The sequence below is a fragment of the Pseudophryne corroboree genome (genome assembly GCF_028390025.1).
Source record: "Pseudophryne corroboree isolate aPseCor3 chromosome 5 unlocalized genomic scaffold, aPseCor3.hap2 SUPER_5_unloc_1, whole genome shotgun sequence".
Classification (NCBI taxonomy): domain Eukaryota; kingdom Metazoa; phylum Chordata; class Amphibia; order Anura; family Myobatrachidae; genus Pseudophryne; species Pseudophryne corroboree.
The window spans coordinates 318397-344787 of NW_026967598.1; the positions used below are offsets into that span (position 1 = coordinate 318397).

The window sequence follows — 26391 nt, forward strand, 5'->3', positions numbered from 1 at the left end:
TGCGCGAGGACCTGTTACAACAGGGGCCGTGCGTGTATCAGGACTTACCGCGGCTAAGTTTGACGGCATGGCGGTTGAGCGCAAAATCCTAGCCCGTAAGGGTATTCCCAGTGAAGTCATTCCCACACTTATTCAGGCCAGAAAAGGGGTAACGTCTAAACATTACCACCGTATTTGGAGAAAATATGTTTCTTGGTGTGAATCCAAGGGGGCTCCTACGGAGGAGTTTCGGCTAGGACGTTTTCTCCATTTTCTACAAGCAGGTGTGGATGCGGGCCTAAAATTGGGCTCAATTAAGGTACAGATTTAACTTATCTGTTTTCTTTCAGAAACAATTGGCCTCCCTTCCAGAAGTTCAGACTTTCGTGAAAGGCGTGTTGCACATCCAACCTCCATTTGTGCCTCCAGTGGTACCATGGGATCTTAATGTGGTGTTGCAGTTCCTTCAATCACATTGGTTTGAACCTTTACGGAAGGTGGAGTCAAAATTCCTCATTTGGAAAGTGGTCATCCTGTTGGCCTTGTCATCTGCAAGGCGGGTGTCTGAGTTAGCGGCCTTGTCTCACAAGAGCCCTTATTTGATTTTCCATGAAGATAGAGTTGAATTGAGGACACGTCAACAATTTCTACCGAAGGTGGTTTCCTCTTTCCACATGAACCAACCTATTGTGGTGCCTGTGGTTACTGACACCTTTGCTGAGTCAAAATCTCTGGATGTGGTCAGAGCTTTGAAGATTTATGTCGCCAGAACGGCTCAGATTAGGAAAACAGAGGCTCTGTTTGTCCTATATGCTCCCAACAAGGTTGGGTGTCCTGCTTCCAAGTAGACCATTGCACGCTGTATCTGTAACACGATTCAGCATGCTCATTCCACGGCTGGATTGCCGTTACCGGAATCGGTGAAAGCCCATTCTACTAGGAAGGTGGGTTCATCCTGGGCGGCTGCCCGGGGGTCTTGGCATTGCAACTTTGCCGAGCAGCTACTTGGTCGGGGTCAAACACTTTTGCAAAGTTCTACAAGTTTGACACCTTGGCCGATGAAGACCTTAAGTTTGGTCAATCAGTGCTGCAGAGTCATCCACACTCTCCCGCCCGTTCTGGAGCTTTGGTATAACCCCATGTTTCTATGATGACCCCAGCATCCTCTAGGACGTATGAGAAAATGGGATTTTAATACCTACCGGTAAATCCTTTTCTCTTAGTCCGTAGAGGATGCTGGGCGCCCGTCCCAGTGCGTACTGTATCTGCAGTTATTAGTTGTGGTTACACACATGTTGTGTTGCGTTATTGTCAGTATGTTGCTGCAAGTGTTCATGCCGTTGGCTTGTGTTCTGTTGAATGCCACGTGGTGCGGCATGCTTGTGGTGTGAGCTGGTATGAATCTCACCTTAGTTTAACAATAATTCCTTTCCTCGTAATGTCCGTCTCCCTGGGCACAGTTCCTATAACTGGAGTCTGGAGGAGGGGCATAGAGGGAGGAGCCAGTTCACACCCTTTCAAAGTCTTAAAGTGCCCATGTCTCCTGCGGATCCAGTCTATACCCCATGGTTCTATGATGACCCCAGCATCCTCTACGGACTAAGAGAAAAGGATTTACCGGTAGGTATTAAAATTCTATTATTATTTTTTTCTGAATTTTTGAAAGAGAAACTTTTGGCCTAAGAGGGACATGAAAAATATTCTGAAACTCTAGTGCACCGTGATTCAATAAAATTTGGTAACCTCTGATATAAGATATCAAAGGAGCGATTTGTCAGGAACAACCAGCAGCTATGTGGTTTTTACTCTCTGATGTCTCTCATTTTAGGTCTCTGATATCTCTTCTCTCTGTGGACTGAAACAGCTTACTACCTTACATATAGACAATACTCAAGTTACAGAACCGTCTCTTCAGGCCATCACCTCACTACCAGCACTCTCAACACTCACACTATCTGATGTGCAGTCTCTGAACTCCAATAGAGTGCTAGAACTTCTCTCTAGTAAGTAGTCTTGCTCATGTCTCACATTAGCTCTATAATTCTGCCTCTTTGATCTGTCTTTTGTCCTCTTACAGGTCTGTCACTCACACGCTTGGTTCTTCCTGGAAGGCACAGCCTGTCAGATGGAGGTCTCGCATATCTTTCCCATCTACCCGGTCTCTTAGAGTTAGACTTGACAGATCACACTCAGATTACAGACAGGGGTGTACAACATATCTCGGTGCTGACAAGGTGAGTGCCCGGGTACAAATGTGTCATATTCCTGTATATGTCTGCTCTCTTCACTTCATAACTGTGTTCGAGGAACCTGAATCTCATCAAAAATGTTCCAGCGTGGTGTGGGAATCAGTGGTCCATTGTGATCTGTTTAGGTGCGGTCAGTGAATCTGTGTTCCAGTGTTTTCTGTGGAGGTGCGACCCATGTATCTGTACAGTCCTGCATGCCCACTTTACCCTTTTTCTACTATCAGGTCATGATAGTGGCACAAATCACTCTTTTCTGTTGCCATAAACAATTATTTTCTCCTGCAGGGTCCACAGATTATCCACAGGATATACATTGGGATATGAGGTAGCGACAGCGGCATGGCACCAATCGGTCAAAAGCTTTCGGCCTCCCAGAATGCAACGGGCCAGTCCTCTATATCCTCGCCTCCTGGCTCAGGTAATTCAGTTTTTGTTTGGTGCAGCAGGAGCCGGACCATGGTCATGGGGCTGCTGGGGTTTTTTTAGCCATAAGCTTTTTATTATTTTATTTTTATAGCATTATTCTGCTGAGTGATCTTTCTAAAAAGCGTCATATACGCACCTTAGAAAGAGTCGCTCCAACAACTGTCCTGCCAGGTCGCGACAACGCTTACCCACGTGTACAGTGCTGTTTCGGCGGGCGTCTATATGGATGTACTAGCAAGTCCAGCTGACGTTACCAGGCTGTGTCCAAAGCACAGGGAGAAGGTAAGGCGTTGGTTCCCCTTAGCGAGGGAGACGCGAGACACCGCACTGTTTTCGGGAGGAGACAACCGAACAGTCGCTGACGTGGCTGCCACCTCGGGTGCACCAGCGCTAGGCCTCAGGGATCATAGGCTCCAGGGGTAGTATAAGGCCGCGATCCCTTGGGCTGACGTCAGCAGTGGGGAGTCAGACGCTCCCCTGGTTGCCCCTCCCCCCGGTTCATGACCAGTTTCCTCTGAGTTTCGCGCCATGAACTGATTTCCTGCTTCCGTCTGAGAGGCTAGATATCTAACTGGCCCAGTCGCATCATAGGCGACTGTGTCACTGGTGCATCTGTGTTCACTTGGTCGTCGGTGTTCACTATTTGCGTCTGGCTCCACTCAGCGTTCAATAACGTATTGATCGATCCGGGAAGCGGAGTGAAATCTCCGTGTATCCCACTCTTCTGAGCCGGGTGATACAGCACTTAGTCTCTATCTACCTTTGAGTATGAGTAGTTGGATAAGTGCCTGCTGTTTATTTCACTATGCAACTGAATACATTAAAGGTCCTATATAAGGTAATCTGTAGTTGATTATGTGCTCATATTGCTTATTATACTAATGTATAACCTTTGACTGATTGCTATTGTGATTGCTGACTTTACTATTCCTGTCAGTTTCTGTGTACTGTATATACCGATCCTCAATGCTGGTGCAGGCAGGGAGGGATTGGATTGTATATCACTTTAACAAGCTATAAAGTGATTTCAGTCACAAATTGTGTAGTTAACACCATATAGGTGTGTGATTTATTTATCATGTATAAGAGAGGCAAGGGTGAGGAGGATACGCTCTCCACAGCAGCACCAACACTCATTTCATGTTTGTCTTGGAAAGCTGGGTTAACCGTTCAAGATCTGGTTCAAAATGGATTATGTGCAAATTGTTTTAGCATTCATCAAAGCCTCCTGAATAATTCAATGCAGGCACAGGTTCAAGTTGAACCCCCATGGGCTTCTTTTGCACAGACCCAATATAGCAATATAGCTGAGCGGATAGTGACAGCTCCTATGCCAGGGGTAGGTTACCCTGTTAACCTTTACATGCAACATTCTCCCTGGGTTTTATCACATCCAGTCCAGGAATCTGCAGCCTTTCAACAAAAACAGGCTGAAAGGCCTGTGGAAAGTAAATCACACAGACATGAAACAACATCTTCACAGTCTACACATGTTTCAGATGGGGACATTTTGGAGGACTCCTCGCATTCTGGGTCTGCATACAGAGATGAGGATGAAGGTCCCAGCTCAATATATACCTGAGCTAATTAGTGCTATGAAAGCCATTCTATCCTTAGAGGAGGCAGCAGAGCCTTTGTTAAAATCCAAGGCTCCTTTATTTAAACATCCTAAAACAGCTAGGACTGAATTTCCAGGGTCAGAACAGCTGACGAAGATTATGCAAGAGGCTTGGGTCACACCCAGTAAGAAGTTTAGAATTCCAAAGAAATGGAATTCCCATTATCCTCTTCCAGCTGGGGGTCATTTAAAAAGGGAGGATGCTCCCAAAGTAGATACGCATGTCATTCGATTGGTGTAAAAATCTACATTACCTCTGCCTTCAACATCATTAAATGATGTTATAGATGTTTATTTTTTTATTTTTTTAAACATTTTCTCCTTGTCTGGGGCAATTGTAAAACCAGCCATGGCTTCAGACTGGATGGCAAAAGCGTGGCGGCCTGGGCTGATGCATTGGACGATGATCTCTCATTGGCTTCTAGAGAGCAAAAATCCCATATTGCACATATTAAACAGGCGACTATTTTTATGGAAGAAGCAGCCTTGAATATGGGTACTATTGCCTCTCAGGCATCCGCGTCAGCAGTAGCAGCTCGCAGAGCTGTCTGGCTACATACATGGAAGGCTGACTCAGAGTTCAAGAAGGTTCTAGAATCTTTGCCTTTTACTGGAGATATTCTTTTTGGTAAAGAATTAAACAGTATTTTGGAGTCAGACTCCAAGAAAGTAAAGTTTACTTCAACACACAAATCCAAACCTAGGTTTCCAGCTTTTCGGCCCTTTCGGACCCAGGGAAAAGCAAAAGGAAAGGGTTATGGCAAACAGTCCAAATCTGACAAGTCTGGTAAGACTAAAAAGCATTGGGCTACCAGAAGGCCTGCTTCCAAGCCAGAAGATAAGCCATCAGCCTGATGGTGCGAGCCTCCACCTGGGGGACACAGATTTTGCACAGATCAAGCAGCAGTCCACCACAGATGCCTGGGTGCAAGAAGCGGTATCTCACGGTTATGCGTTTGCCTTCAGGAAACACGCTCCACAAAGGTTCTTTTGTACCAGCCCGTCTTCAGTGGAAATGAAGGCCAGGGCCTTGCAAGAGGCAGTTCAGAAGTTGCTTCAGTCAGGAGTGATAATTCCAGTTCCTCCTGCGCACAAGGACAAGATTTCTATTCTACTCTGTTTCTAGTTCAGAAGCCAAATGGGTCATTCCGGCCCATACTGAATCTCAAAGTGCTGAACAAGTACGTTTGGGTGCCTCGCCTTCATATGGAGACTTTACGTTCCATTATTTTGGCCATGGAGCCGGAGGATTTTATGGTATCTCTGGATATCCAGGATGCTTACCTGCATGTTCTTCTATAGCACAGTCCCATCAGTGCTATCTCAGGTTTGCTATCCTCCAGCAACACTTTTAGTTTCAGGCCCTACCATTTAGACTGGCCACAGCTCCAAGAATGTTTCCCAAAATGATGGTGGTAATGGCGGCTTATCTCCGTCAACAGGGGATAAGGATTTTTCCATACCTCGACGACCTATTAATCCTGGTGCACTCTCTGGAATTGCTTCAGTGTTATCTGCAACAGACAATAGCTTGTTTGCAGAGACACGTTTGGCTCATAAATTGAACAAAGTCGTCCCTGGTTCCGTCACGTATGACGCACTTGGGGGCTGTATTGGATTCGGGTCTTCAGAGAGTGTTTTTTCCTCTGAACAAAATATCCACCATACAGTCGAGGATTCAGGAGCTGCTACACAGTCAAAGGGTGTCCATTCACGCAGCTATACGCATGATGGGACCAATGGTGTCGACATTCGACATGGTGGAGTATGCTCAATTCCACTCGAGGCCTTTTCAACGTCTGATCCTTTCCAAATGGAATGGGTTACATCAGACAATAAAAACTCAGACTATGGTCCTTCCTCTGGAAGTACAGAGGTCATTAGCCTGGTGGCTATGGACATCCCATCTGGACAAAGGGAGACCCTTTTGGATCTCAGATTGGGAGGTTCTGACAACGGATGCCAGTCTTCAGGGCTGGGGATCAGTGTCAGAAAAAAGTTGCTTCCAAGGGCAGTGAACCAAGGAAGAAAGTTGCCTGCCAATAAATATATGCGAACTTCGGGCCATATATACATATGGCACTCATTCAGGCAAAGGACATTATTCAGGGGACACCAGTTCAAATTCACTCAGACAATGCAATGGCAGTAGCGTACCTCAATAATCAGGGAGGAACTCGCAGCCAAAAGGCAATGAAGGAGGTAAGCCGCATGTTAAGGCGGGCATAGCTTCATCATCCAGCCTTGTCCGCAGTGTTCATTCCGGGAATCCTAAACTGGGAAGCGGATTTTCTCAGTCGACACGCCATTCATGCAAACGAATGGGCTTTACACCCCAAGGTGTTCCAGACTCTGGTAGACAAGTGGGGGTTGCGTGAGATAGATCTCATGGCTTCCTGTCAGAACAAAAAAGTTCCCGCATACGGGTCAAGGACAAAGGATCCCTCAGTGACCTTCATGGAGGCCCTGTCAGTAAGATGGGACTTTCGTCTGGTCTATGTGTTTCCACCGATCGCCCTGTTGCCCAGGGCGATGCGAAAAAAGTAAAACAGGGAAAGGGCGCCGTGATACTAATAGCTCCGGCTTGGCCCAGAAGACATTGGTACACAGATTTGCAGAGACTTTCGGTGGATACTCCGTTTCTGCTCCCTCAACGTCCAGATCTACTGTCTCAGGGTCCTTGTTATTACAAGCATCTGGATCGGATGTCTTTGACGGCGTGGCTCTTGAGACTTCCATCCTGAAAGCAAGAGGATATTCACAACAGGTAATTCAAACAATGCTTAGAGTAAGGAAACCATCCTCAGAATATGGCAGGCTTATATTCAATGGTGCAGTGCCAGAAAATTTGACCCTAAGTCTTTCAGAGTTTCCAGAGTCCTAGCATTCCTCTAGGCAGGAATGGACAAAGGTCTACGGGTGGCTTCCTTGAGAGTTCAGGTGTCAGCATTGACTGTATGGTTTCAAAAGAAAATTGCTAACCAACAGGATGTTCTCACTTTTTTCCAAGGAATTCTTCACATTCAACCTCCTTTTGCTCCTCCTACATCCCCTTGGGATTTAAGTTTAGTCCTAAAGGCGCTTCAAGTTGCCCCATTTGAACAACTGACGCAAGTGGATCTTAAATGGTTTTCTAAAGTTCTCTTATTACTGGCTATTGCTTCAGCTAGAAGAGTGTCAGATTTAGGGGCATTGTTATGTCGCCCTCCTTTTCTGATTTTTTTATCCAGATGGAGCGGTTATCAGAACCAAATCTGAGTATCTACCTAAGGTGGTGTCTAAATTCCACCTTAACGAATAAATTGTAGTACCGGCTTTTTAAGGGCCGGCTCTTTCTGTGGGAGATGCATCTTTGGACGTAGTCTGTACTTTAAGGATCTATGGGGATCGTACCAGTTCCATCAGAAAGACAAACACTCTCTTCATTCTCAACAGATTTCACAAGAGAGGGTGGCCTGCTGATAAGCAGACACTGGCGAGGTGGCTTCGGATGACGATTTCAGAAACATATTCTCAAGCTGATCTCCCTGTTCTAGCTAATGTCTCTGCTCACTCTACTCGTAAGGTAGGTCCTTCATGGGCAGCACAACGTATTGCCTCAGCTGAACAGATATGTAAGGCAGCCACATGGTCTTCCATTAACACATTCATTAGACATTATACCTTAGATACCTTTGCCTCTTAGGACGCTGAATTTGGGCGAAGGATTCTCCTGTCCAATCAGGAGCGCTCCCTCAACTAAAATTGCTTTGGGACATCCCAATGTATGTCCTGTGGATAATCTGTGGACCCTGCAGGAGAAATACGTAGTTATGGTAGACTTACCATTGATAACTCTATTTCTCCTAAGTCCACAGTAACCACAGGGATCCCACCCTGACACACTTGATTTGAGGATCCTTACACCTACTAACCTCTTCCTTCTTGTACGGAAGTGTGTGCATGTGTGTTCTCGCCTGATTATGGCTGACTATGATGCTCCTGGCTTGAGCTTTGGAAAACAATGGTATTGCCTGAGCCAGGAGGCGGGGATATACGAGATTGGCCTGTTGCATTCTGGGAGGCCGACAGCTGTTGACCGATAGGTGCCATTCCGCTGACGCTAATTCATATCCCAATGTATATCCTGTGGATACTGTGGACTTAGGAGAAATAGAGTTATCAACGGTAAGTCTGCCAAAACTACGTATTTTCTATATTTGAGATAAACTTAATTGTGTTACTGAGTGTACCCTGCATTGATGAAAAAGGAACATTGGCTAAAACTGGTGAAAAGTGTGTCATGGCTACAGCTTTAGAGGATATCGGTTGTGATTAAAATAAGAATTTACTCACCGGTAATTCTATTTCTCGTAGTCCGTAGTGGATGCTGGGAACTCCGTAAGGACCATGGGGAATAGCGGGCTCCGAAGGAGGCTGGGCACTCTAGAAAGATCTTAGACTACCTGGTGTGCACTGGCTCCTCCCACTATGACCCTCCTCCAAGCCTCAGTTAGGACACCGTGCCCGGACGAGCGTACACAATAAGGAAGGATTTTGAATCCCGGGTAAGACTCATACCAGCCACACCAATCACACCGTATAACTCGTGATATGAAACCCAGTTAACAGTATGAAACAACCGAGCCTCTCAACAGATGGCTCAACAATAACCCGATTTAGTTAACAATAACTACGTACAAGTATTGCAGATACACCGCACTTGGGACGGGCGCCCAGCATCCACTACGGACTACGAGAAATAGAATTACCGGTGAGTAAATTCTTATTTTCTCTGACGTCCTAGTGGATGCTGGGAACTCCGTAAGGACCATGGGGATTATACCAAAGCTCCCAAACGGGCGGGAGAGTGCGGATGACTCTGCAACACCGAATGAGAGAACTCCAGGTCCTCCTCAGCCAGGGTATCAAATTTATAGAATTTTGCAAACGTGTTTGCCCCTGACCAAGTAGCAGCTCGGCAAAGCTGTAAAGCCGAGACCCCTCGGGCAGCCGCCCAAGATGAGCCCACCTTCCTCGTGGAATGGGCATTGACAGATTTTGGCTGTGGCAGGCCTGCCACAGAATGTGCAAGCTGAATTGTACTACAAATCCAACGAGCAATAGTCTGCTTAGAAGCAGGAGCACCCAGCTTGTTGGGTGCATATAGGATAAACAGCGAGTCAGATTTTCTGACTCCAGCCGTCCTGGAAACATATATTTTCAGGGCCCTGACCACGTCTAACAACTTGGAGTCCTCCAAGTCCCTAGTAGCCGCAGGCACCACAATAGGCTGGTTCAGGTGAAACGCTGACACCACCTTAGGGAGAAACTGGGGACGAGTCCTCAATTCTGCCCTATCCATATGGAAAATCAGATAAGGGCTTTTACAGGACAAAGCCGCCAATTTTGATACTCGCCTGGCCGAAGCCAAGGCCAATAACATGACCACCTTCCACGTGAGATATTTCAGATCCACGGTTTTTAGTGGTACAAACCAATGTGATTTTAAGAAACTCAACACCACGTTGAGATCCCAAGGTGCCACAGGGGGCACAAACGGGGGCTGAATATGCAGCACTCCCTTTACAAAAGTCTGAACTTCAGGTACTGAAGCTAGTTCTTTTTGAAAGAAAATCGACAGAGCCGAGATCTGTACCTTAATGGAGCCCAGTTTTAGGCCCATATTCACTCCTGCTTGCAGGAAATGCAGAAATCGACCTAGTTGAAATTCCTCTGTTGGGGCCTTTTCGGCCTCACACCATGCAACATACTTCCGCCATATGCGGTGATAATGATTTGCTGTAACCTCTTTCCTAGCTTTAATAAGCGTAGGAATGACTTCCTCTGGAATTCCCTTTTCCTTCAGGATCCGGCGTTCAACCGCCATGCCGTCAAACGCAGCCGCGGTAAGTTTTGGAACAGACAGGGCCCCTGCCGCCGCAGGTCCTGTCTGAGCGGCAGAGGCCATGGGTCCTCTGATATAATTTTTTGAAGTTCTGGGTACCAAGCTCTTCTTGGCCAATCCGGAACCACGAGTATCGTTCTTACTCCTCGCCTTCTTATTATTATTCTCAATACCTTTGGTATGAGGGGCAGAGGAGGGAACACATAAAACGACTGGTACACCCACCCACGGTGTTACCAGAGCGTCCACAACTATCGCCTGAGGGTCCCTTGACCTGGCGCAATATCTTTTATAGCTTTTTGTTGAGGCGGGACGCCATCATGTCCACCTGTGGCCTTTCCCAAAGGTGTACAATCCTTTGGAAGACTTCTGGATGAAGTCCCCACTCTCCCGGGTGGAGGTCGTGTCTGCTGAGAAGATCAGCTTCCCAGTTGTCCACTCCGGGAATGAACACTGTTGACAGTGCTAACACATGATTTTCCGTCCATCGGAGAATCCTTGTGGCTTTTGCCATCGCCATCCTGCTTCTTGTGTCGCCCTGTCGGTTTACATGGGTGACCGCCGTGATGTTGTCTGATTGGATCAGTACCGGCTGGTTTTGAAGCAGAGGCCTTGCCTGTGTAGAGAAGTCACCTGACTTGACCAAAGTCCTTGGAATTTTCTTCCCTGTGTGACTGCCCCCAGCCTCAAAGGCTGGCCTCCATGGTCACTAGGACCTAGTCCAGTATGTCGAACCTGCGGCCCTCCTTAAGATGGGCACTCTGCAGCCACCATTTTAGAGATACCCTGGTCCTTGGAGACAGGGTTATCAGCCGATGCATTTGAAGATGCGATCCGGACCACTTGTCCAACAGGTCCCACTGAAAAGTTCTTGCATGGAACCTGCCGAATGGGATTGCTTCGTAGGAAGCTACCCTTTTTCCCAGGATTCGCGTGCAATGATGCACCGATACCTGTTTTGGCTTCAGGAGGTCTCTGACTAGAGATGACAGCTCCTTGGCTTTCTCCTCCCGGAGAAACACTTATTTCTGGTCTGTGTCCAGAACCATCCCCAGGAACAGTAGACGTGTCATAGGAACCAGCTGTGACTTTGGACTGTTTAGAATCCAACTCTGCTGTTGTAGCACTTTCCAAAATAGTGCTACCCCGACTAGCAACTGCTCCTTGGACCTCGCCCTTATAAGGAGATTGTCCAAGTACGGGATAATTAAAACTCCCTTCCTTCGAAGGAGTATCATCATTTCGGCCATTACCCCGGTAAACACCCTCGGTGCCTTGTACAGTCCTGTCTGGACTTGGTAATGGTAATCCTGTACCACAAATCTGAGGTACTTCTGGCGAGGATGGTAAATGGGGACATGCAGGTAAGCATCCTTGATGTCCTGGGATACCATGTAATCCCCCTCGTCCAGGCTTGCAATAACCGCCCCGAGCGATTCCATCTTGAACTTGAATTTTTTTATGTATGTGTTCAAGGATTTTAATATAAATGGGTCACACCGAACCATGCGGTTTCGGTACCCCAACCCGTGTAGAATAGTAACCCCGTCCTTGTTGAAGTAGGGGCACTTGAGTATTACCTGTTGGGAATACTGCTTATTAATTGCCTTTAGTACAGCCTCCCTGCCTGAGGGAGTTGTCGGCAAGCCATAATCTAGGAAACGGCTGGGGGGAGATATCTCGAATTCCAGCTTGTACCCCTGACATACTTCTTGAAAGAAACAGGGATCCACCTGTGAGCGAGCCCACTTATCGCTGAAATTTTTTTAGACGGCCCCCCACCGTACCTGGCTACACCTGTGGAGCCCCCGCGTCATGCTGTGGGCTCAGAGGAAGCGAGAGAAGAATTTTGAATCTGGGAGCAGGCTGACTGGTGCAGCTTTCTCCCTCTTCCCTTGTCTCTGTACAGAAGGGAAACGCCTTTGACCCGCTTGCTTTTCTGAAGCCGAAAGGACTGTACCTGATACAGTGCTTTCTTAGTCTGTGAGGAAACTTGAGGTAAAAATATTTCTTCCCAGCTGTGGCTGTGGATACGAGGTCCCAGAGACCATCCCCAAATAATTCCTCACCCTTATAAGGCAGAATCTTTTTAAAGTCAGCATCACCTGTCCCGTGACAGGTCTCTAATACCCTCCTGACAGAATGGACATTACATTCATTTTGGATGCCAGCCGGCAAAATATCCCTCTGTGCATCCCTCATATATAAGACGACGTCTTTAATATGTTCTCATGTTTGACAGGGTCACCGACCACGCTGCAGCAGCACGATCTGCAGGTCTCCGTCTAGTACCTGAGTGTGTAAATACAGACTTCAGGATATCCTCCTGTCTTTTATCAACAGGTACCTTCAAAGTGGCCGTTCCTAAAACGGCAGTGCCACCTTTTTTGACAACCGTGTGAGCGCCTTATCCACCCTAGGGGATATCTCCCAGCGTAACTTATCCTCCTGGCGGGAAAGGGTACGCCATCAGTAACTTTTTAGAAATTACCAGTTTCTAAACGGGGGAACCCACGCTTTTCACACACTTCATTTATTCATCTGATGGGGGAACAAAACACTGCCTGTTTTTTCTCCCCAAACCTAAAAACCCATTTTTAGATGGGTTAATGTCAGAAATGTGTAACACATTTTTTATTGCCGGGATCAAGTCACGGATGTTCCTAGTGGATTGTGTATATGTCTCAACCTTGTCGACACTGGAGTCAGACTCCGTGTCGACATCTGTGTCTGCCATCTGAGAGAGCGGGCGTTTTTGAGCCCCTGATGGCCTTTGAGACGCCTGGGCAGGCGCGGGCTGAGAAGCCGGCTGTCCCACAGCTGTTACGTCATCCACCCTTTTATGTAAGGAGTTGACACTGTCGGTTAATACCTTTCACCTATCCATCCACTCTGGTGTCGGCCCCACAGGGGGCTACATCACATATATCGGCCTCTGCTCCGTCACCATATAAGCCTCCTCATTCAACATGTCGACACAGCCGTACCGACACACCGCAGACACACAGGGAATGCTCTAAACGAGGACAGGACCCACAAAAGCCCTTTGGGGGGACAGAGTGAGAGTATGCCAGCACACACCAGAGCGCTATATAATGCAGGGACTAACTGAGTTATGTCCCCTATAGCTGCTTTTTTTATATAGGTATACTGCGCCTAAATTAAATGCCCCCCCCCTCTCTTTTTTAACCCTTTTCTGTGTTGTAAACTGCAGGGGAGAGCTAGGGAGCTTCCCTCCATCGGAGCTGTGAGGGAAAATGGCGCCAGTGTGCTTGAGGGAGATAGCTCCGCCCCTTTTCCGCGGCCTATTCTCCCGCTTTTTTATGGAATCTGGCAGGGGTATTTACCTCATATATAGCCCCTGGGGCTATATATTGAGGTATTTTTGCCAGCCAAGGTGTTTTTATTGCTGCCTCAGGGCGCCCCCCCCAGCGCCCTGCACCCTCAGTGACCGGAGTGTGAAGTGTGTGAGAGGAGCAATGGCGCACAGCTGCAGTGCTGTGCGCTACCTTGGTGAAGACTGAGTCTTCATGCCGCCGATTTTCCGGACCATCTTCTTGCTTCTGGCTCTGTAAGGGGGACGGCGGCGCGGCTTCGGGACCGAACACCAAGGACTGGGCCTGCGGTCGATCCCTCTGGAGCTAATGGTGTCCAGTAGCCTAAGAAGCCCAATCCGGCTGCAAGCAGGTGAGTTCGCTTCTTCTCCCCTTAGTCCCTCGCTGCAGTGAGCCTGTTGCCAGCAGGTCTCACTGAAAATAAAAAAACCTAAGTCTATTTCTTTCTAAGAGCTCAGGAGAGCCCCTAGTGTGCATCCAACCTCGGCCGGGCACGAAATCTAACTGAGGCTTGGAGGAGGGTCATAGTGGGAGGAGCCAGTGCACACCAGGTAGTCTAAGATCTTTCTAGAGTGCCCAGCCTCCTTTGGAGCCCGCTATTCCCCATGGTCCTTACGGAGTTCCCAGCATCCACTAGGATGTCAGAGAAATATTTATTTATTTTTTAAATTGCGTTTTATTTATTTTTTCAACATTTACACCCAAAATGCCAATATAAAAATGAGATACAGGGTCAGCACACAGTATTATAAGAAAAAGACATAGCAAACCAGTATAGCAGAATGAGTTAACATCATAATATTCAGAAAAAGTGATGTCGGAACCCAAAGGCGCCATTCGGACCCCAACACCACCAAATCATAAATACAATAGGTAGCATTGTGACACATATGAACATAAAATATGCCAAAATCTCAACACCAGACCTAAGCATTGCAATGTCATCAGGATTAGTTGTAAGAAAAAAAGGGTGCCATCCCAACACCTCCAAAATATGGACCAGGCAAACACCACCCCCCAAATCCCCCCACCCTGTAGAACCAACCCCCCAACTTATGGCCTACCTGGATCCCAAAAAACCCCACCCAACTATTCTACTAAAACTTGGGGGCAGTCAACCCCATGAACCCCTCGGGCATGGTGTATAGAGCCCAGGATAGATAGATAGATAGATAGATAGATAGATAGATAGATAGATAGATAGATAGATAGATAGATAGATAGATAGATAGAAACAACCAACAAATGCTCAAAGCACACAATATGTACGGTTAATCAGGATATCTGAACAGATTAAAACACCAATATTTAAGGAGGGTCATCCCACCCAAAAGCCCATAAAGCAACCAGATAAACCTTAAGTCCCCCAGTCCCGGCAAGGTGTACAGAAATAAAATCCATAGATTTGAGAAGCTGTATGGTAGAAGATCCCAAATAACCGCCCAGCGGAGGAGAATATGGAGACACGCAGCTGGTTCGGTCACTGGCAAACTGAAGACATAGTGAACAGGAAACAAATCTGCAAAGAAGGATGGCTAAGTTATCCGGAGAAGTCATCCAGCAGAACTCAGAGGGAAGCCGCTGATCCACAGTAGAAATATTACAATCCTCAAGGGTAGAGTATACATAAGGCACTTTCGCCAGCGGAGAAAGGAGAAAAGATGGTATCAAAGCCTCCAGCAATACAGGTTGAGATGCCCATATCCAAATATTCCGAAATACGGAATATTCCGAAATACGGACTTTTTTGAGTGAGAGTGAGATAGTGAAACCTTTGTTATTTGATGGCTCAATGTACACAAACTATGTTTAATACACAAAGTTATTACAAATATTGTATTAAATGACCTTCAGGCTGTGTGTATAAGGTGTATATGAAACATAAATGCATTCTGTGCTTAGATTTAGGTCCCATCACCATGATATCTCATTATGGTATGCAATTATTCCAAAATACGGAAAAATCCAATATCCAAAATACCTCTGGTCCCAAGCATTTTGGATAAAGGATACTCAACCTGTATTAGCACATGGACTTGAATAAAGCTTCTTCCAGGACTGAAAAGAAGCCAACTGTCCCATAGCACGAGCATCGGAGCCTTGCGGAGTATTTCCAGGACATTCAGCCTGCAACAATGGCAAGTCACAGCAGGAGAGAGACAATTCAGCATACAGGTTTACCAGTTGAGCCACAAGCCTCTCACCGGATACAGTAATAGCTTGAAGGATTTGCTCCATAGTATATTCAAACTGGAAGTTCAAATAAAGCTGGATATCATAGGATAAAGTCAGCAGGCACAATGTATAGAGGCAGCGTAATATACTGTTGTTAGACAGAGCCCCCACTCCGCAACACACAGTCTCTCTGAAATATCAGCTATAAAGCAGAAGGAAGTGAAGGGAGAGAGACGCAGAAGCCTTCAGAAGGAGATTGCCAGCACAGGTCGGACTGTAAGACAGACTTCCTCCTTCTCTGGATATCAGCCTGCTGCTCAGGGAGCCCACGGGAGCCAGCAACAACCTCCACCGCTGCACCAGACAGAGAGAGACTGCAACCAGGAGCACAGCACTGGAGCAAGGAGCCGTCACCGACGATATCCAAGATGGCGCCCGCGGTCCGGAGACGCCACAGAGGAGAACAAACAACTTCACCCAAACCAGCAGCCAAAGAGCACAGGCAGGTCGCGGGGCTTCCGGAACGTGGAGAGGTAAGTAGGCAAACCACCAGTGCATCCAGGGACCGGGCAGGAGAAACAGGATATTAAAAACGGAGTTATGTGCCTGGGAGTTGAGATATCAGGCTCCTACACCATGCCCATCCAGGCCACGCCCCCATGTGTGCTACACCATGCCCGTCCAGGCCACGCCCCCATGTGTGCTCCTATGCCCGTCCAGGCCACGCCCCTATGTGCGCTCCTACACCATGCCCGTCCAGGCCACGCCCCCATATGTGCTCCTACGCACGTGCAGGCCACGCCCCCATGTGTGCTCCTACACCATGCCCGTCCAGGCCACGCCCCCATGTGTGCTCCTACACCACGCCCGTCCAGGCCACGCCCCAGGCCACACCCCCATGTGTGCTCCTACACCATTCCCGTCCAGGCCACGCCCCCATGTGTGCTCTTACACCACGCCCGTCCAGGCCACGCCCCGTGATTAGATATTTTTATATATATATATTATACTGTATAGTTACCATATGTAAAACCCCCTGGCTTGGATGTAATGCACGGCACTGCAGGACTTTTGAAAGATGCTTTGTTTATTTGACGTTTCGGGGCTTCACATGTCTTCAGAATATGTGACAACAAGATTAATAAACATGTCTTACCTTATAAACCCTGTGTGTGTCTTCACTCCCGCTGTTCGCGCCGGGGACCGGGTTTTGCTGCCGAGACAGGGCCGTGCCTCCCGATGACGTCATTACCCATCATTCCCGGCGGTTGGTATAGCAACTCTTATGCTTTCTCCTGGCCACCGCTCGGTGCAGGGGGACACCAAGATGAAAAACCATAGTGAAATATATACAAAATGTATAAAAATATATAGACACAAACAATTACAGTTACAGTTGGCTCCTATGTTACATAAACCTAGTTATAAACATTCATGTCACAATAACATTTATAAATTAGAAAGAGCGATGTTTCATATTTCTGATGACATAAGTTTACTGCTAGCTATTGCAGAACGATGGTACGGATCCGCAAACTGGCACAAATATAGAAATGGAAATGTTCATCTACATATATTAACAGAAACAGTCATTTCTATAGAAACTCCATGTACACAAAGGGGGTCATTCTGACCCGATCGCTCGCTGCATGCGCCGGTGCCGCAGTGCGCCGGTGCATGCTGGGTGGCCGAAGGCCGTTGTATTGTAGCGATCGCATCTGTCTGATTGACAGGCAGAGGCAGTCGCTGGGCGGGAGGCGCCGCAGTTTAGGGGGCGCGGTCCGGCCAACGCAGGTGTGGCCGAACTGTTGGGGATGTCATACGCAGCCTCTGGGACCCGGCCAGCGAGGAGGTACTCCCGGCTAGCTGCTGGAGCTGCGCTGCCCGGGAGTTACTCCTGAAATGCGAAAGCATTGCCGATGTGCGATGCTTTCGCATTTCTTCGGGGGGCGGCACTGACACTGCGGGGCGGACTAGCCCTGTGCTGGGCGTCACCCCGCATGTCTGAGTATGTGATCGTAGCTGTGCTAAATTTAGCACAGCTACGATCAACTCGGAATGACCCCCAAAATCAATTAGAGCAACAATCTATAAGAATTTGTATGTGCAGCAACAGAACTGCTGATGTACATATGTTTGCAGAAACAGCTATTGCTACTGAGACCCTGTATACTCTGATTTTTTAGATAATATCCCTAAATGGGTTGTCCAATTCAGGCGCAGTGTCATCCCAGCTTCTAAATGAAAGTATTCCATGTAATGCGCTCATTGAGACCTCTGGGTGCCACCATGTCCAACCTGTATATCCATGATGCCTTCCTTTTCATCAGAATTTTGTGTCGATCTCCTCCTCTATTGGAGGCTGGTATCTGTTCGATTATTTAATACCTAAGTGATGATAGCTGGTGGCCTCTATCTTTGAATTGTACGGCCACTGAGTGTTCCACCTTCTTCCCTGCTAATTCCGCTTTGATGGCCCACAGGGGGTGGATTTGGCCGTTCCCAACAATGCCAATCCGACTTTTTTTAAAGTTGGTTTGACATGTTCGGAAATGGGTCCAAAACCTGTGGGGTGGATCTGTGGCTAATCCGCCGATCATTGTGTTTTCCGATGAGCCGGAATTGCCGACTTGTTGGATAAAAAGCAGGGGCATTGAATAGGTCGGAACAGTTTCAGACCTAAAAAAGTCAGAAACTGACGTGTTTCCGACAAGACGGCAGTTTCCGACTACAATTGAATTACCCCCTTCCTTTCTTAGTTTACAACGGTTACCATTTAGAGTTTTTAGAGATTCCGAGAGGGAACAGGATTTGTGACGTCAAAGTTGCCAAGGACAGATGCCCAAATCAAGGCTTTGTAGAACAGCCTAAAAAAAGCAAATTATACTTACCGATAATTTCATTTCTCCGAGATACTTCATGGCAGCCCTTACTCTTGGGATTGTATCCTATTCCTAACTTTAGACAGGGAATTTTTTACTCACTTAGGGACCACCCACTTTGGGTATATAGCCCTGCTCCTCCCCTTCCTCCACTAGTCTTTTGAGTGTCTCCTGCGACCAGGCTATATTAAGACTTTACCAAGGGAGGGTATATTGTAGGCTGCCATGAAGTATCTCGGAGAAATGAAATTATCGGTAAGTATAATTTGCTTTTTTCTCCTACACTACTTCATGGCAGCCCTTACTCTTGGGATATACCAACGCTCAATATAGGGAGGGCAATATAAATACACAAGAGACGTTGTCTTAATGCTGAAAAGCATAACTCGTTTAATTCAATGCCCCCTTAAAGATACGTTTTCCAAAGTGGGCGTCTACAACATCTACCACATAATGGCTAGAGAATGTATGTATGGAAGACCATGTAGCTGCTGCACATATATCTTTCGCAGAGAGCCGTGCCTTCCTAGCCCAAGTAGCTGCCACAGCCCTGGTAGAGTGTGCCTTTAGCTCCTCCGGAACCTCACGACCATTCTGCTTGTAAATAAAACGTCAGGAGTTCCGTAATCCATCTGAAAATGGTTTGTTTCGTAGGTTTCTCGCCCTTTCTTGCTCCTGAATACAAAACAGGTGCTTTGTTTTACGAAACTCCTCAACTCTCTCCAAGTAGACTGAGATTGCTCTTATTAGATCCAAAATATGCATTCTCTTTTCCTCATTCTGCGGATGCGTGTAGAATGATAGTAACACAATGTCCTGATTCAAAATGGAAATCTGACACCACTTTAGGCAGAAAATCTGGATTAGCTCTTAGAACAAGTCTATCCGGAAAGAAATTGAGATAGGGCTCCTCGGACCATAGAGCCTGTAGCTCTCCAACTCTTCTGGCTGAGGTGATGGCTACCAAAAACACTACTCTCCAAGTTAGAAATTTAATTGAGACATCCTGTAACGGTTCAAACGGGGACAACATTAATGAATTCAAAACTAAATTTAAATCACATGGAGCGAGAACCGACCTAATCAGAGGTCTTATCCTTTTAATTGCCTGACAGAACTTCTTCACTAGGCCCTCGTCGGACAATCTTCGCTCCAACAGGACACTCAGAGCTGCTATCTGGACCTTGATAGTGGACACTGCCAGCCCCTTCTCAAAGCCATCAAACAAGAATTGTAAGACCTGAGACGTCCCTGCCTTCTGCAGGCTAAATCTTGAGCCGGACCAAGAAATGAAAGTCTTCCAGACTCTATAATAGACCTTAGAGGATACTTTTTTCTCGACTGAATCAGCAAACTCACGACTTGTTCAGATAAACCTTTGTTTTTCAATAATTGCCATCCAATTTCCATGCCGTCAAATGAAGTTGCTGTAGATTTTGGGTGCAGCAATGGACCCTGACGTAACCGATCCGTTACTAGCGGCAACGTCCAAGGTTCTCCTACTGCCATCCTCAGTACTGAGGGAAACCACACTCTCTTCGGCCAATATGGGAGAACCATTATGATCTGCGCCCTTTCTTCCCTGATCTTTCTTAGAATACGTGCGATCATTGGAAACGGAGGGAAACATATGCAAGCTTTAATCTCCACGGGAGAGAAAAGACATCCACTCCGCCTGATCCTGGGAGACGATATCGGGAGAAGAACAGAGGAACTTTCGCATTGATGTGCGTGGCCATTAGATCTACCTGAGGCTGGCCGAATTTCTGTACAATCTGCCTGAACACTGTCGTTCAATTCCCATTGTCCTGGTAGCACCTCTTGTCTGCTGAGGAAATCCACCACAGAATTGTTTACTCCTGGAACATGTAGCGCTGACAGGGACTCGAAATGACCCTCTGCCCAACGTAGTATGTTTGACACCTCTTCCATTAATACCTTGCCGATTGAGATAGGCTACCACTGCTACATTGTCTGAAAATATCCTGAGATGTCTCCCCTGAAATTGCTCCTGGAAATACTTCATCGCTTTCCACACGGCTCTCATTTCTCTGTGGTTTGAAGACAGTCTTTCTTCTTCCCGGTTCCACCTGCCTTGGCAGTTCTGCTGCAACAGGTGTGCCCCCCATCCGACTGCACTTGCATCTGTCATTAGAATAAGATAGTGACGATCTGACAAAGCAGTCTTTCTGTCGACCAGTTCAGTCTCCATCCACCAGTCTAGGGAGCGCCTTGCTTTTTGACATAACTTTATGTGATAATTCAGGGAATAACGTCTCCGACAGTAGCTTAGGATATCTAGCTGAAGATCCCTCATTCGCCATCTCGCCCAAGGGACCACGTCTATGGTGGAGGCCATCATCCCCAAAAGACGCATCCCCTGGCGCAGTGTCACGCTGTTGCACTCTTTTAGCAGAGAAGCCAGATCCCGAATTTTTGAGCACCTTTCTTCCGAAATACCTATCGTATAACTGATAGTATCCACCTGTACTCCGAGAAACTGGATCTTTGCCTTGGTTCTAGCTGGCTTTTTTTTTTTTTCCCCAGTTTATTAACCAGCCATGCTCTTGTAGGATCTGCAGCGTCACCTCCAATGCTTCCTTTACCTTCCGAACTGACTCTCCACATACTAGTAGGTCGTCCAGATATGACCAGATTGCTATTCCTCATCCTCTTATCACGGTCACCAGTGCCGACAGGACCTTGGTAAATATCCCTGGATACGTCTTCAGACCGCAAGGGAGGCACGTAAACTGAAAATGTTTGCCCATGACGCAGAACCTCAGGTACTTTCTGTGCCGCCTGCTTACTGGTACATGAAAATAAGCATCCTTTAGGTCTATGGATGCTAAAAAATCCTCTTTCCTTACACCCGACAGAATGGATTTCATCGTCTCCATACGAAACTTTATTGTTTTTATATATTTGTTAAATTGTCTGCGATCTAGTATAGTCCTGAAGTCTCCAGACGCCTTTTTTATCAGGAATATTCTGGAATAGAACCCGCTCTTTCTTTCTGAAGGCGGGACAGTCTCTACTGCTTTTGCCCTGATTAGTTTTTCTAAACTGTCCTCCGGGGCTCTTAATTCCAGACTCACAGTTGGTCTTTCCGAGATTACCAATTTGTCCTTTCTTGGGACCTCTGAGAACCCTATCCGGTATCCCTGAGATGTCACGTCCAGTACCCACGTATCCTGAATTGAACTCTGCCACTGACTGACAAACTTCTGGAGTCTGGCTCCTACTGGGAAGGATACTGGGACCCTGCAATAGTCATTGTCTTCGTCCACCCTTCCTGTAAGCCTGACAAAAGGGCTGCCTATTCATCCCCGAGGAATATCTTCCCGTATAAGGGTGTCCTGGCCTATAACTTCTTGCCTTCTTAACTGCTGTCTGGAGGAAGGAAATGGAAATCTATTTCTTCTGTCTTGAGGTAACCTCGCTGATTTACCTCCTTACATCTTTTGTATAATGGCCTCTAGTTTATTGCCAAATAATAGAGAACCCTCGTACGGTAAGGGCACCAGTCGGTTTTTGGAATGCATACCTGCTGACCACGACCGAAGCCACAGGGCCTTTCTGGCCAATACACCTGCCGCCATGGACTTTGCTGCAAAATCCAGCATATCCAAAGAGGCTTCGCACAAATACTCTATGCCTTTAAGCATGAAACCTAGACTTCTTTGCAAATATTGTCTTGAGATCTTTTCCCCCACATCTGTGGACAACACTGATCCCCAAACTCTCAATGCTCTGGAAACAGACGCAACAGCCACACCAGACTTTAAAGACCCCACTGAGGACATGTGTAATTTCTTTATTACACTCTCCATACGCTTATCCATGTCATCCTTCAGGACTGCCCCGTCCTCTAACAGAATAGTAGTTTTGGACACCATTTCTGCCACTGCCGCATCGACTTTAGGCACTGCACACCAGCCCACAAATTGCTCATCCTCTATCGGGAACATACGATCAACTCGTTTAATATTGCCAAGTCTCTTATCAATGTTTTGCCACTCCTTAGACACTACCTCCTTCAATGCTTTGTGAACCGGAAAACACCTGTTCTTTCTGGATTTGTCCCCAAACAGAACATCCTCATCATCATCACCTTAAGAGACTGCCCACAAGTTCCAAGTTACATTTTCTATCCTCCTCTTTCTCCTCTGACTCCGTACTAGAAGCCTGATAATCAACATAATTGCAATCACCAGAGGCTGATTCATCCTGAGAATCAATACTAGCCAGGGATCTAGATCTTTTATTTCCCTGCATATCAGCCAGCTGTTCCTTAGTAACAAAGGATCTCTTCATCCAGTCCTTTAACACCTGTATCTGTCTGGATTGATTAGCCTGCTGAATATCACTCTGTGTACAGTCCTCACAGAACTTCACCTTCTCAGTAGAGGAAAATTTTTTATCACAGGCTGCACACTGCCTATTTTTACACAGTCTCTTCTTAGGCGGAGACACACTACAAAATCACACCAAAAAATACTATTGAAAAAACCTACACTAACCAAGCTTTCCAGATAAAAAATTTAAAACATAGAAAACAAAACTGAAAATCTAGAAAAACATGCCCTCTATGAGGACTTACCTCTTTTGGACACTGACAGGCTTTTGGGGGGAAGGCTCTCTTTCCATCCTGCTGGTAAGCACATATATCCTGCCCAGCTCATAGGAGTCTCTCATCACTCCTGGTGTGCAGCGCCATTTATTTTGAAACAAAACCATAGAGACAGAGGCGCTGAGCAGACCGTCCCACAGCCTAACCAGGACAGCCGCTCCAGCACTTCCGCCCGCCAGTCGCCGCACGCTGCCTCTCCTTACAGCGCTTCCGCCCGCCAGCCGTACATCCCCTTCACTGCGCTGCCCTTCCGGCCACCGCTACTTCCGGGTCCGCCAGAGACATCGGGCGCTGCGGCGAGCGGAGGAAACCTGCACCCGGGGAGACGGCTTTAGGCAGCGGTTCGGGAGGGAGAGGGACCAGCAGCATTAGAGAGCGGGCGGACACCTTTAGCTGACAGCGGGGACTTACGTGACTGCCCCAAGCACACACAGCCTTCCCCAGGGAGCCACCCTCTTCCAGTACGGCTGCAATGAGGCGTATTACTGGGAAATAGAGGTAAATCCTGTAGCAAAAAACACCATTACCCTGTCAAGCTAGGAGACAGGAAAAAGACTAGTGGAGGAAGGGGAGGAGCAGGGCTATATACCCAAAGTGGGTGGTCCCTAAGTGAGTAAAAAATTTCCTGTCTAAAGTTAGGAATGGGATACAATCCCAAGAGTAAGGGCTGCCATGAAGTAGTGTAGGAGAAATAGCTATTAAATTCTTAAGCAGTGGAACCAGTATCTCCAATACTGAGAAAGAAAGGTTTTTATTCTTACTTGGTCCTGGTGGAAAAAAAGTTCAGGATGTTTCAGAAATTTTGGATAGAAACATTAAAATCTATCCTGGCAGGTATAAGAAGGGAAGATTTTATGGCCTTACTCGATCTGAAGGGTGCATATTTCCATGTACCCATCAGTCAAGAGAAGGAAATATCTGAGTTTTTGCGTTCAAAACAAGCACTTCCAGTTTACCTGCCTTCCATTTGGACTGATGTCATCACCAAGGATATTTATCAAAGTACTGATAACATTAGTAGCTTGTCTAAGGAAGCAGGATATATCGATCTGGCCGTATTTGGATGACATTCTAATTTCCGGCAAAACAGAGGAAATTGTGAAGACAGATTTAGAACATACAGTACAGTTTCTACAATACCATGGGTGGATTCTGAATTGTGAGAACAGTTACCTGGTCCCAGTACAAAGAATACAATTCTTGGAAGTACAAATAGATACAACGAAGTACAGGGTGACCCTGTCAGAAGAAAGATATATATAAAGATTCAGAGTCTCACCGCCTCTTTGATAAAAACCAAATGGTTCCCTTTGAGAACAGGGCTTGGTTTTCTTGGCATGATGGCATTTACAATAAGCATAGTTCCCTAGGCCCAATGAAGAATGAGGTGTCTTCAATGGAATATGTTGCAGTACACCCAGAAGGATTATTTGTTAAGAGGTTTGGTGATATTAAACCAAAGAACAAAAAGTTCCCTGTCCTGGTGGGCAAGTAAGTAATAGAAAGAAACGTATCTCCACCAACCACAATTTGTTATAGTGACAACAGATGCAAGCTCCTTAGGCTGGGAAGCTTATATTACAGAAAGAATAAAGCAGGGTAATTGGACCAGGAAAGAGCGCTTGATGTCCTCAAATTTAAGGGAGGCAACTGCAGTATGGAAGGCAGTATAAGTCATTTCCAAGATCAGTTATCTGGAACTAATCTCAGAGTCTTTTCAGACAATGTGACATTGGTGGCACATTTGAATCACCAAGGAGGTACAAGGAACAGTTTGTTGATGCGGGTAACAGCAAAGATTATGGCTTGGGCAGAGAAGTATTTGAAGTCCTTAACATCAATTCATGTACCTGGGAAGGAAAATGTGTTGGCAGACTTCCTCAGAAGGAAAGACATTCTTCCTGGAAAATGGGAATTGAACGACATATTTCGCCAGTTAGTGGACAAGTTTGGTCAACCAGATATAGAATTGATGGCATCAAATATCAACAGGAAGGTAAAGAACGTCTTCTCCAGATATCGTCCCGAGGCCAAGGCAGTAGACGCACTCTCAGTCCAATGGAAATACCAATTAGGCTGTGTGTTCCCTACATTCTCAATGATAGCCAGGGTTCTGAAGAAGATAAGGGAGGATCAGATGGAAGTAGTGGAGATTCTTCCCTTTTGTAACAGGAGAGTGTGGTTTGCCACAGCCAGAAAACTAGCGACACAAGAACCATGGACCTTGCCAGTAAGATGGGATCTTTTACATCAATGTCCAGTGTTCCATACGTATCTACAAACACTGCACTTAAAGGCATGGAGATTGAGTGGAATCTGCTAAAATACAAGGGTTTGTCAGACCAGGTATTTGAAATCCTGATGCAAGAAAGGAAGGTTTCCTCGGAAGCAAATGAAAAGGTTTGGAGAAAGTTCATTGCCTGAAAAGGGTCCGATGAAAGCATCACCAAATCCACTACAGCTAAAGTGTTACAATTTTTACAAATTTGATTTTTTTCAGGGTCTGGTGGTTTCAACTATTAAAGGACAGATAACAGCTCTGAGTGTCCTGATGGACAAGAAAACTGGCAAATTGGATTTTCTTAGGGTCTGGTGGTCTCAACTATTAAAGGACAGATGTCAGCTCTGAGTGTCCTGATGGACAAGAAAACTGGCAGAGGAAGGCTTAATCAAGAGATTTTGACAGGCTATTAAGAGAATTTGACCATCTATCAGATCTTTCATGGCTCCATGGGATTTAAATTTGATTCTGAATGCTTTGACAATCAGCCATTTGAACCCCTTCCATGAGATTTCTTTGAAAATGCTGACTTGGAAAATAGTTTTTCTTGTAGCAATCACCTCAGCAAGATGAATAAGTGATTTACAAGCTTTATGGGCAGAAGAGCCCTATTTGAATATTATGCTGGTTAAAGTTATATTAAGAAGGAATCCAGCTTTTTTGCCCAAGGTGGTAACACCTTTTCATATGAATCAAAATATCATATTACCTTCATTTTTTTCCTGAGCCTAAGGATGAAAAAGAGGAAATATTGCATACACTGGATCTAGTCAGGTATTTCCATCTATCTTGACAGTATGAAAGAGATCAGAACATCTAAACAATTGTTTGTCATTCCTGAAGGAGCTCCCACAAAGCAAACCATTACAAGATGGATTAGGGAGCTGATAGTATTCATATGCGAGAATGAAGGTCTGGATGTTCCA

At 46.4% G+C, this 26391-nt stretch overlaps 1 protein-coding gene across 1 annotated transcript in view; it reads left to right on the forward strand.

Annotated features, from left to right (window-relative positions):
• The window catches only part of LOC134985575 (uncharacterized), a 379405-nt gene that overhangs the window by 264048 nt on the left and 88966 nt on the right, over positions 1 to 26391 (forward strand). The window contains exons 9-10 of the mRNA XM_063950396.1: positions 1808 to 1982; positions 2057 to 2213. Coding sequence (XP_063806466.1) covers positions 1808 to 1982; positions 2057 to 2213 — 332 coding nt within the window. The remainder of the gene's footprint in view (positions 1 to 1807; positions 1983 to 2056; positions 2214 to 26391) is intronic.